Source organism: Phyllostomus hastatus, unplaced genomic scaffold (assembly GCF_019186645.2).
Source record: "Phyllostomus hastatus isolate PE091 unplaced genomic scaffold, TTU_PhHast_1.1 phas_contig_65, whole genome shotgun sequence".
NCBI lineage: Eukaryota > Metazoa > Chordata > Mammalia > Chiroptera > Phyllostomidae > Phyllostomus > Phyllostomus hastatus.
The window spans coordinates 7,969,597-7,983,009 of NW_025333932.1; the positions used below are offsets into that span (position 1 = coordinate 7,969,597).

Sequence of the window (13,413 nt, forward strand, 5' to 3'; positions counted from 1 at the left end):
GCATGGTTGTCCCAAGTAAAGCCCTGTGAATGCTTGTACTGAGCCAGAACTAGCAACTTTTTCATAAATCAAAATTGTTACTTGAAAGAACTGACTGGCAAACTGTGGTTTCTCAAAATTGGGTATTTGGCAGAGATTTTCTTAAAAATGAATAATGTGAGCTTGTTATTTCAAGGCATGCAAAAATCCAAATGTACCTGTTGTCAATGATAAAACCTGAGTTTTCAAACAAAAATTACAATTTTGGAAAACTTATTTTCTGTTCCTGTGAATTTGTCAGCTTCCCACTTCTTAAAGACTTTTCTGATGAGAGCGGTAGCTATACTAATAAATGTACTATTGTATAATGAAATATGATAGAATCTATAAATTTTATATAACCCAGTAAACCAATATTTACCAAATGACCAATACCTGATATTAAAAAAAAAGATCTGCATAGCCAAAAGATCCATTTAAAGTGCTAGGTATACAGTAGATTTTATAAAACAGAATCTGGAAAGCATATTAACAAGGTTTTAGATTCCACATTGCAAATTTTTTTTTAATTCCACAATTATCTCAAAAGGCTATTAAGATTCACTCTACTTTTCCAACTCAAAAATCTGTGTGAGGCCAGATATTCTTCATATACTTGAACTAAAACAACATATTGAGACAAATTGATTGTAGATGCAGATGTGAGCAACCAAATGTCTTTTATTAAGCCAGACATTTACAGATTTAAGCCAGATAATTTCAAAATGTAAAACAATGCCTTTTTTATAATCTTTTATTGATTTGGAGAATGTTATTTCATTAATAACATTAATGGAAACATTTAATGGCTTATTATCTATATTTTTAAGTAGTTAATATTTATTTTTTCTGTTTTAATTTCTCATATGGTAAACATTGGCAGACATAATAATGTAAACCAAAGTTCACTAGAGTTCTCAATAATTTTTGAGAATGTAATGAAAATCAGAGACTAAAACACTTCAGAAACACTAATGTAGACCAAACCCTAAGCACACAGTAATTTACTCAAGGGATTTTAACCCTTCCCATGATTTAATAAAGTAACAGTTGAGAAGTTATATGCTTAAAAGGAAGAACTTCCTTTCTCTTTTAATCTTAAATCATGCCATTCATATTAGAAGGAAAGTTTTCAGTACATGTTGATGGCATTCTCTCCATTCTTTCTTCCAAGTCTGTGAGTCTCATTTCATATGTCCCCATTTACAGGAGTAAAATTAGCATGTTATCCAGTCACCATTTGGCTCATGACTCAATGTCACTATAAAAATCATTTCAGCAGCTTCACAGGCCCAACTTCTTCTAGGATACATCTATGTGAAACGCTTCAATTTGTTTAATATAGGAGACGTAAGTATATGCTTTTCCTAGCCTCCTACAATCTATCTAAATCTGTAAATTCTGCTAGAGTAAAATATATTGGTTTATTTTCTCTAATAATTTGTATATATGATATTTAAAAAGGTAATGGCATAAACAAGGAAGAGACCAGCAGAATCACAAATCTCAGTTTAGAAAGCCATTATACAAAGGAAGAATCTTTAGAATACCAATATATGGCTTCTTTTGTTAAAGAGTGAGAAAGGAGGGCCTTTTAAAGAAGTAGTAAAAAAGGAACAAGCTTATTTCTTAGTCATGGATTTTTATGAAATTTAGACATCAATATTTAGATATTTATGTTTTAAAATTTAATCAGCCTTTAAATAACATAGTACTTAAATAACAAATTGTCTTTTTTCCTTCTCTAATCAGACTGTAAATATTAGTACAATTGGCTCTTTCGTAAAACTGGGTATTAAAAAAATAGCATGTTATCTTGTTTATACCCAATACTACCATTTTATCATGTCTAGAAAAATTCTAATTATAGTAACATAAATAGGGAAACTCTACTGAAGAAGCAAAGCCCACTTTTGGTAAATGTTCCAGATTTTATTCCAATTTGTTTATTTTTATAAATCCACACTATGTGCTAATTACTACTCTATTAAACCTCTACCAGCTTCTGACATTTACTGGAATTTTTTTTTACTTTTGTCATTTTTTTGGTGAATATCTGTCAGAAAACATCATTTGGCAGCAGTTCCCCCCAGAATTTCTAAGCAAATCTCCAAGTGATTATACAGTGGTATATCTGGTGTAATTAAAGAGCTGTGCCTACATGTTTAACTGAAAGAGAATAGTAACATAGCTGCCATGCATATAAAAATAACTATTTTCAAACATATGATCAGAATTCACTAAAAGAACTATAATGGAGAGAGAAAAATACATAGAGTTCATAGCATCTGTGTATTTTGTTTAAAAATATAATTTTACTCTTCCTTCATTCTCATATTCCTTTAGGTGTTATTTGTCAGTTATTCTTTTTACTGAAAAAGAAGCCTATTGCCTGGAGAAAGAAAATATAATAAAAAATAAAATACTACTTGTATAATAATATCTATTATTATTATAATAATCAAAATAGCTACCATAATTAAATGCCCAGCATTTAGTTTCTATGTTACCTTAAAGGTTTAAATTTGGGTGCACATCAGTCTAGCAAATATATTTCATAAATGCTAAAGGGAAGGGGATGTTTTAGCTCTTCTCACAGTCATCATTTTATCTTTCACTCTATCCAACTGAGTGATTGAAGTTAAAGCAGCAAATGTGGTTCTGTATGAATAGCAATAATCCTTGCTTTTCCATCTTTTACAAGAAATAAATATGAATGACATTGAATAAAAACCAACATGACCTAGGTAAATGATTAGATATGGATATCAAGTGGGAGATATGAGTAAAAATATACTCCAAGATAATGTATTCATAAGGCCAGTTTTCTTTGTGTGTTTTGTTGTCTTATTTTGTTTCATTAAATTTGAAATGCTTGTGCAAAACCAAGTGGAAATACTATTCAATAGCAGTTTCCCTCATGAGCGAGAATCTTGGGAGGACAGTATGAATAAGAGATGCACACTTCAGCACTATCCATAGTGGGGAATTAATGCTTTAGGATTAGATGAGTTATTCAGTCAGGAAATAAAGAAGGTCAAAGACTGGTCCTTAATTTCTACAAAATATTCTCTTATTTTAACAGGCGACTCTAGGAAAGAGAAATCCACGAAAAATATACAGGTCAAATAGGATAGAACCAGGATAGTAAAATATCATGGAAGCTAAGAAAGTGACCACTGGTTTTTTATCAGCACCTCCCCATCATGTGCTAAACATCGTGTTTGCCTCTTTAGATACATAATCCAAATAAATTCTCATAGCCACCTTGACTACTAAGTATATCTAAGTACATCTATAATATAAGTATATATTATAGATGAAGAACTGAGTACAGAGAGATTAGACATAGCATAACAAGTTAATAGAAAGTCTAGATTCAAATACAGATAGGTCTGATTCCTATAATAGCAAACATGCCTCTGTAAGTTGCTATTTTATGCTAGGGGAGTACCAGCTACATTCTCTTCGAGGAGAATGTAGCTGGTAGTGTCATGCATTGTGGAAAGCTCAAACAGGATGGGCACTCACAGGAAACTTTAGCATTAAGCTGTTACTTCATATTAACACAGATCACTGCAGTGATCTATAAGAAAGTAGTATCCATAAAATACACTATATAAAAGGCAATGAAATATAAAAATTATAAAGGTTTGTTCAGAGAAAGTGAAAATAAAAATAGCTGAACCCTTCTGAGATGTTTAATGAAGGAAAAAGATTAGTCAATGCAAAGATGAGTGAAGGTTGAAGAAAGCGTATTTGTTTAATGGTTAGTTCAATTTTTTTTTAGTAAAAGAAGACTTGAACATGCTTATAAACTTAAGGAAGAGATTTTGAGAAGAAACGAGACTCAAATTACTGAGAAAAAAAATGGATGAATTAAGGAGGTGTTAGAAAAGAGAAAAAGCAGCATGCCTCCAAAACAAAGAGCTTAGTTCATCTAGAAAACAAAGAATAGTGATTTACTAAGAAATGTGTTGGAAAGATGAGATATAAGAAAACTTACAATATATGTCCTATATCTTTTCAGAAAAGAAATATCTAAGTCATCTCTTGAGGCAGGTAATGTCTGGTTGTGTGGACAGAAAAGAGTTTGGAATCCTCACAGTGAAAAGCAAAAGGAAGAATCAACTAGAGGTGAAAAAAGAATTTCCCAGCAACTCAGAGTGTATACTAATAATAGTGTCAAAAATTTCTAGTTGAGCCAGTTGGCACAATTTTGTGATTTTTTTCTGGTAACACTAGCCACCCAGTAATGAGATCAGAGAAATTGCACTGAGCTGTTTTCCCAGGTGAGGCTTAATAAGGTCGAGGTCACTGTAGATCAGAGGGACTTCCTGATACTAATTAGAGGTTACATGAAATGGTGGGTGATTCAAACTGGATCTAGGAGAAAATAAAATTAAAAGGGTTAAAAGAATTAAAGATGTGACCAGATTCATTAAGAGTAAGAGGAAAAGTGGAATCTAATCAACAGAACAAACAAGCAAGCAAAATATAACCAGAGACATTGAAATAAAGAACAAATTGATAGTAACCAGAGGGAAAGTGGGAGGGAATAATGGGGGCATGGGGAAGGTCATCAAGGAACATGTATAAAAGACACATGGACAAAGCCAAATGGGGGAAGGATTGAGGGTGGGCTGGACTGGAGGAGAGTGGTGGGGGGAAATGAAGACAACTATACTTGAACAATAATAAAAGAGAGAGAGAGAGAGAGAGAGAGAGAGAGAAGGATGCCTTGGTAGGATACAACTGACATATTTTTAAATAATAAAGTATGATTTTCAAAGAAAGAAAAAGAATAAGAGGAAAAGAAAAAACAGGTGGTTATGGTCACAGAAAGGAATTTCCAAGTTCAAGATTTTAGATATGATATTGTTTTGAATGGTCATTGCTTTTACACCTTCATATGAAGTACCATTAATGATAATATCACTCAGCTGTCCCATTTTACTTATAAAACAGTGAAGACCAGGAGGTCAAGTGATTTTTCCAAAAGTAATTCCATGACCCAGTGGCAGAACCAGGACTAAACCCAGGATCTTCTAAAGAGCATTTTGATATTTTAAATAAAATTATAACAACCATTAAATCATATTCTCATAAAAATGAATGGTAGATACAATCAAGGGAAAAGAAACTGATGTTATCCATAATATGGTCACAGTAAAGCATATAGTATACAAATATTTCCTATTTCAAAGCTTGTATTATACTATAATTCTTCCCTCTTTCCTCTGTCAGCTTTAAAGAAGAGAGAATATAACAAGTTTTCTTGAGGTTGAATTAGAAGCTCCCTCAATATGCACTGGGAGAAGAAATCAGCCTAAAGGAATGTGCTGGCAGCCTCAACTGCACTGTCAATGGCATTAAGCTATTTCAGAGTGCAGGGTGCACATCCATGATAATGTATGGGCTCTACACTTTTAGCTTCCTCCATACTTACGTTTTGAAAAGATTACTTTCTCTTGAGTAATGGTATGAGTTCTTAATCTTAAACTATAGTAAAATGTAATAGGAACATTTAGGAATAGGAGGGAAATTGTGTTATTTTAAAAGTCCTGTTTAAACAAATTAACCCAACAAAACGTCATTATTTTGAGGGGAGGGAATTTCTGGGGAAAGGGGGAAGGGTTTATAGGAACAAGTATAAAAGACACATGGACAAAAACTAGGGTGAGTGGAAATGGGAGGGAGGTGGGGAGGGCTGGGGAGTGGACTGGGATGGGAGTAAAAGACAGAAAACTGTATTTGAACAATAATTAAATTAAAAAGAAGAAAATGATTAAAAAAGAAGAAAGTCATTTCATCTTAGTAACCATCCCTCTTTCAACCTTCAAGGAAGGATAAAAATTTAAAGATAGAAAAATAAATTAAAGCTTTGCATTTTATGTTCTTTTGTTAATACATGTTGCATATTTTTCCTTGAAAATATTTTGTCTTCATTGTGTCTTTAATTAAGGATATGTATCATCAAGTTTATTCAGAAAAATTTTTGTAATGATCCAGTCAAGAAAGATTGTTATTCCTCTCAAGCAATGGCTTACCAAGGGGGCTACATGGGAGCTGTCCTGAATTGGGAGCAGTATTTGATCCCTGACATGGTTTAGAATTGCTGGGTCTATGGTGATGATAGAAAGCAAACTGGACTTTGGTCAGTTTCATAATTGTTCTTAGACTTTCTGCAGACAAGGCACTTGCTTGCTTACTCCTTACCTCTAGGATGGACCACTTCCACTCTCCCCCTGACCTCGGTATGCAACTGACCTCAATTTCTCCTCTCTGGAGTAGAGGACTGACTAAAATGGTGTTAGAGAAGGAGAATTTTATAATCTAAACCAGGTGGCCACAGACTATGGCATGTGGGCCAAATCTGGCCCTATGCCCATTTTTATAAACACAGTTTGTTTATTATAGTTGTTTAACATATTATCTTTGACTACTTTTGCACTACAACCAGAGTTGAGTAGTTCAGACACAGACCATATGTCCCCCCAAACCTAAAATATTTACTATCAGGCTCATTACAAAAACATTCCCTGACTCTTGATCAAGAATCAAAGCATCGCTTGCTTTGTAGACATGTAAGCAAGATAATTATTTCATATTCATATTATAGGATCATAATTTAATGTATTTTGGTTAAATGTTTACCATTGACCAACATTATAGTTACCTGTTAATTTTTCTCTGTTTTTTTCAGTCCCTGCTATGCGGATATTTGTTAGCAATGACTGATGTGGAAACCACATATGCAGATTTTATTGCTTCGGGAAGAACAGGTAGAAGAAATGCAATACATGACATCCTGGTTTCCTCCGCAAGTGGCAACAGCAATGAATTAGCCTTGAAATTAGCAGGTCTTGATATCAACAAGACAGGTAAGCTGTTTGACACATGTTTCTCTATGAATAAGGGATGATTTGCAGCATTTTACTAAGTAGGATTAAGATATGACAAACCACCTTCAAAAGTAGCCTATAGAGTTATAAACAGCGTAAAGCAGGATAAAAGTCAGTGACTTCTCTTTACAGGGTTTCCCCCTCAAAAACTGTTCAATAATGACAACTATAATGACAAAATATCACTAGCTGAGAATTGTGAGGGACTTCCTTTGAAATTCTTTAGTGTTCACCTTCTTTTTAATTTATACTTGACAATATTGCTATCCCATGTTTACCTTGGCTTAACAGCCACCTATTTAGCCTTGGCTCTGTTTGTAGCATTATGCTAAACCCTGAGAAGTATACCCAGAAAGTCTCTAGAAAAATCACGTAGGAAGTCCCAAGCACCATGGGAGTTAAATTCCTCATCTTTTATTTATACAGCAGTTTCATCTTTAAATAGTCTACTCTATTGCTTCTGACCTAATCTGAATTTATTCCTTTGGTTACTAGAACATCTTCTACTTATCAAGTTTTTGTTGCCTGCTCATCTACACTTCTTATTTTCAAGACATATTCAAAATATGTAATGCCTGACCCCCTTAGGTCCCCTTTAGAACAGAATTTTTTTAAGTGTACAATTACTTTCAATTTCTCTAAAACATGGTATATGGTGAGATGTTTTATGTGTATTTGTTAAGCATAAAGAATAAATCACTTGCAGGAGTGTCCATGCTTTTGGTGTCTCTGGGCCACACTGGAAGAAGAGTTTTCTTGGGCCACACATTAAATACATTGTGACATGTAATCATAAAAAAAAATCTCATAATGTTTTAAAAATTTACAATTTTGTTTTGGGCCACATTCATAGTCATTCTGAGCTACATGTGGCCTGCAGCCACAGGTTGGACACCCCTGAATGGACCAGCCCACATACCTCTATGCATTTGAATTATGATAACAAACTCTTAGCAAGCCTTGTTATGATTTACATAATTGCAGCATCACCAAAATATTTTGGCCACTAAGCTATATTGGTTGCTTAGTAGTGAACTAACACATGCAAAAATATGAGTCATTGAATCAAGGATTGCCTACAGCCTGCACTCAGGTGAAGTGACTGAATGTAGAGAGAAAGCATTGTTTAATCTCAGTATTTGCCAAGTCATTCACTGAAAGTGCTACAGACGGTGCAGTTATGAGGGTTGTTTTATTGGAGTAGTGTGTAGGTGCTCAAAGGGCAGGGCAGAGGTCATTATTACTGTGTAACAAGGGACTGACCAGCTGGCATAATGACCTTTCATCTTCCACGGTTGCTTTTTATTTAAACTAATTAAACTGCTGAGAAATCAGCTGGGTTATCATCAAGTGCTATAAATAATGTAAAATGCATTTTTTAATTCTTAAAATAAAAAAGTCAGGAATAAAAAGTGAAACTTGCTCTCCACTTCTGATTTCAGCCCAAAGACACTTGTGATTTCTGTAACCTGTAAACCTTTTAAAAATGAGTGCCAGGACCTGGGCATGAGATTTCCTAGTTATTTATCAAAAACATAGATGATCACTAACCACTGTAAAAATTCAGCTATTATTTTGTTTTTGAACTACATTATCCCAAGTTCACAGAACCAGAATTAGCTAGCCAACTTAAACTATTTTCTTGATGGGTAATTAATTACAAAGATAACACACTTTCTCTATTAGAATTTCAGACTTTCGGAATATTTTGTCAATTTCCAATGTGATATACTGAGGGTGGGTAAATATAAGCAATGGTGTTTATTTCACCCTTGTTCTTTTTTCCACTGTCTCTTACAGAAGGTGAGGAAGATGCTCAACGAAGCTCAACAGAACAGAGTGGGGAAGCTGAGGGGGAAGCAGCCAAATCTGAAAGCTAATACCCCACTTTTATCTTCCTCTACCTGACCATGTCTCAGCTCTCCAGGCCTGGTTGGATTGCATTTGTATACATGAGCGACAAAGGGAGAAAGAACATGGTTGTTCCACACAGCAGGAACCTGCTCGCTGTCATGTTAAACATGGGGGCAGAGGCTCTGGCTGCAGACAGACTCTTCTCTGCCCTTGTCATTAGCAATGGCTGAAGTCATGTGGCTTGTGTCTGGACATCATTATGTATGGATCCTTTCACTTGACCACATGATGAAATGCTTGTAGACAGTAGCAGTGACCTAGATGATGATTCTCCCTATAGCATCTGGCCCCTCCCAATGTCAGAGGATTTAATTGTGTGTAATTGCAAAGGGTTGGTTGAACCCCAGAGTTTAACTATCTCTGGCCCAAGTATTCACCCAGTAAGAATACCATACAGAAAGCACTGTTTTTAGCATTTTGTGTCCATGTGTTCCTGCTGTGTTACTTACACTCTTTTGTATTGTACAACAGAGATGCTCGGCACTGCCCTCTTCTTTGATTGCTCATGAAAAACAAAAATAATGTACATTACTGTGAATTTTTATACTACTCATTTTTTAAAGGGCTGTCTTTTTTTCTTTTCCATAGTGTGGTGGTGTACACAGGATAGAACATACTTTTTTTAACAATCTTTCCCCTTGATCCACTGCTGATGGATCAATTAAGTCTAATAGATTCAATAAGACTCCTTTGCTTTTTATGCAGGCATTTGGAATTTTCCATTAATATGAATATTACCTGAAATCAGTTTGTTTGGTGTCTGCACAGACCAGAATTTCACCTGCAAACCTTGTTTTATTCCCAAGTGGAACACTTTTCCCAACTAATATTTTTATCTTTAATTATGAGGATTTAAAGAATTGGGAAGGTAGAAAAGAACAGCCAAGATAATAATAACTAATAGAAATGTTTTATTCTTATAGAATCAAATTTCTCACAATGCTGTATTTTTCTCACAATGTTTAAATTTGGAAGACAGCACAGGAAAATGAAAATAATGGAGAAAATGATCTCCTTGCAATCATGTGGACACCAATCACAAAGCTAACACCCTTGTGTTGTGTTTTTCTTGTCCTTTTTCAGCCCTATCAGATCCAAATATTATTATGCACTTTTTAATGTTTGTAAACTTTTACTAATAACTAGTGTGAATTACATTCTGATATAATAATCATCATAATTAGAAGCTAACAAAATCCTCATTAATATTGTTGATGGCCTCAGCTGTGTTTTGACATCATGGTTCTTATTTGGAAAGTTTCTGTAAGCTGTGTGATCCCTCTGGTCAGTATTATGAACTCACTTATCAGTGATAATAAATTGGCTCATGAATTACTGAACAACAGGAAGAACTTTACAATAAAGAGCCCACTTAACTGTCCTCAAAGTCTTAGAATAGTCCCATGTAAAGCAGGCTAAACAGCATTTCAACAGGTAGCTGTATAAGGACTTACCAAGAACTCATCCCTCCTTTGTACTTGCAAATGAGATGAAAGATAAGTCTGCCCTCACCCTTTCCCTTTACAGTACTTTTCAAATGAGAAGGATAGTGGGGCATAGGTATCATTTGGTCCTCAATCATAGATTCCTAGGGGGAAAATGTTATAGCATGAGTCTCCCAGAAAATAGAAGAAAAATTAAGTTTTAAAGTACTACCTTCTATCTAAACTGTTAAGAGTCCAACATGTCCAATTAAATTCAAACAAATCTACCTATTAATAGACTTATAAGTGGGAAAATTGGTTTCTGAGGCTATTTTAGACCATCTCTGGTAGTCCATTTAAAACATCCAACCCATAAAATGACTTTTTCAATATCCTCATAGCTTTATTGTGAATCTAGGTTAAGTTCTCTTCACTCTTAAATTTGTGGAATTCCACTCTGATTTCATGTGGTTTTATGTAGTTTAGGACTAGTGCTGAGTATATGTAGAGGATGATGTTCCTATGTGATATACTATGATTAATGCATGTGGTGTCATGCTTGTCTTTGAATATATAATAGTGCTGAATTGCAAAGTTGTATGGAGCTTTAGAATTATTTTGACCTCTTACTGCTGCTTTGTCTGCTGTATTCAAACCCAGAGGCATTCCCAAGCTGAAAGATAAAAATCTACTTTCCAAAACAGCTATTTTACAAATGTTACACAGCAAAAGTTCACAGTATCTACCAAATTTTACTGTAATATACTTTACTTGCAAGTCAATAATATACAAGGAATTGAATTTTTAGGGAGAGAAGGAAAGTAGAAGTCTAGGGCACTGGCTGATACTACACATTAAATGCCCATTAACTAACCAACATACTAATCACTTCCCAGCACATATGCTCCCATTTAATCCTCAAATAGTTCATTTAAAAAGTGAATTATTAGTGTTATCCCATTTCACAGATTGGGAAATTAAGGCTGACTGAGGTATAGCTCTCCCAAGTTTAAAAGGCTAACAAATGATGAAATTAAGATTTGAACCTATCTTTGTCTCCAAGGAGGTTTCTATTGCACAGGCCACAAAACTAAAACCAGTAACAGAATATGTCTCTCTGGAAGGGAATAATGACAGACAGGTGGGTTCAGCCTCCATATTTTAGAGAAGGAAGTTGAGTCCAAGGAATGGGAATTGTTTCTCTCAAAGTTACCTATGTAATGACACAGATGTGTATAAATCATAGAAAGCGGGCTTTTTAAAAAATTCAAATAGTATTTATTTTTTGTGTTATCCTTCCCAAAAGTTATTTTTCTGGCATGTAGTCTATAAATTTAGCATTGTTCAGATGTTTTTAATGCCCCATGTCGCCCATTGAATTTAACTAGAAATAGGACACATTCAGTTTTTCAACTCATTTGCAACAAATGTGAACTTACCAGATTTGCATTTTATCAGTTGTAAGCATCTATGCCAGAATAATGTTATCATAAATGTATTGAATTTTTTTCCAATAGATAATAGGCAGCCTTCAATTTTTAGGCAATGCCCCAAGAGCTGTGCACTGCAACTCCCTACCCTTGAGTCTTACTCAGACTCAGTGGAAATACATCCTTTTAAAAGATGAATGACATTTTTATTTCTCTTCAGATAAAGGGTAAAGAAATGGAACTGCCTGTGGGTAGAATGCTTTGTGAAACCTATAGTAATAGAGGCAAATGCATAGTCATTAAGGGAAAACAAGAAAGGATCTATGATTTATGGTATCTCAATAGGCCCTAAATTATTCTTCAATTAAAAGAGTGGCAGTCTCTGAAGTCATTTGTGAGCTTGTATGACTTTTGTATTTAGCAATGTTGCATGCTCACATAATTGATATTAAAAAGAATACATTTTTTTCTGAAATGTACACAGTCTATTAAGAGTATTTATTGAATGCGCTATATGTATTTGTTGCTTGAGAAAGTGCTGTGGGTGATAAAGGAGAAATGCAAAGCCTTAGCCATCCTGTGGTGGACAAACCCAGCATTCCAGCCTCACCTATTCCTGGGCTTTACTCCGATTATTTCTGACTCCATTCCCCAATGGGAGCCTAGACTTTATCATCTAACACAGCCAACTCTTAAACTGCAAACACGAATGTCACTCTAGTGGTTCTTACTTGTTCATCTGTAGGGCAGTGATTTAATACCAGAAGAAAGACAGATGTTTATCAGAATCTCTTGAAAGTTTTTACAACATTCCCTCCTCCACCAGCTCCCACAAACATACATTCACTCACAAACATTCTCTTTCCTTGAAAGCATTCCTATGCAACTTTAATATCTTTCTTCCCATCCTCAATCCCAGCAATTTGAGAACCAGAGAACTAGAAGTGCAAGTCTTCCAGATGCACCTGCCCCATTCACTCCACCAAAAAGCTTTAAAATGAGTCAATAGCAACACATCATGCTCACAGACACCCAAGATCTTACTATATCAGGAATAACATCTTGGTCTGGAGGAGCAAGGAGAAGTGAAAATCTTTTATCTTTCTGTTGCTCTCTTTTTATCATATTATTTTTACCACATACAGTCAGTAAAGACCAAGTAGAGACTAAAGTGGGGCTCTGGAGAAAGTAAGCATCACACAGCACTCAGTGTGGGTCCAGGGAAGGTCTTAAGCCAAAGGAACAGAAGAGAACTGTAGATCTTTCAGTTCATCTAACTGGAGTCACAGGGTAGGACACTACATGTGGATGTGGGACAAACTGCTGGCCAGTGCAGCAAGTTTGCATCACCGCTATATCATCGCTAGCGGGGTTTTTTTTTTGCATCTATCTGGTACAGGATATGGGGATTTGGGATTCTGGCCAGCTCTCATTCATTGTTAAGTCAAAATGAACAAAACTATCTAACTATAACCCATTGACAGTGGAAGCCTCCCACTTCCTATCTAAGATTTATCCCTTCATCTGAGGGTTTAAAATCATTTTCTTTCTGACCTTAACAGGAGGTATATTAATTATGTTTCCCTTCACTGACTTGACCCTTTTCCACAAATATGCTCAAGTTCCAAGTTCCCCTCTTTCCTTCACCACTTATATTTCTCAAAATAGTAATCTATGCTTTCTATCTTCATGCATCTCCTTCTTATTTTTTATCTTTTTGCA

General features: G+C 34.8%; 1 protein-coding gene across 4 annotated transcripts in view; it reads left to right on the forward strand.

The window, feature by feature from the left end:
- The window catches only part of PKIA (cAMP-dependent protein kinase inhibitor alpha), a 106,653-nt gene extending 94,483 nt beyond the window's left edge, over window positions 1-12,170 (forward strand). For 3 of the 4 annotated variants that reach the window (XM_045849486.1, XM_045849483.1, XM_045849484.1), the window contains 2 exons: window positions 6,725-6,902; window positions 8,724-12,170. In XM_045849486.1, coding sequence (XP_045705442.1) covers window positions 6,752-6,902; window positions 8,724-8,803 — 231 coding nt within the window. In that variant the 5' untranslated portion in view covers window positions 6,725-6,751 and the 3' untranslated portion in view covers window positions 8,804-12,170. Of the gene's footprint in view, window positions 1-1,269; window positions 1,369-6,724; window positions 6,903-8,723 lie in introns of those variants that run through there. The other variant, XM_045849485.1, reaches the window with a different exon arrangement.
- The last annotated feature ends 1,243 nt before the right edge of the window (window positions 12,171-13,413 follow it).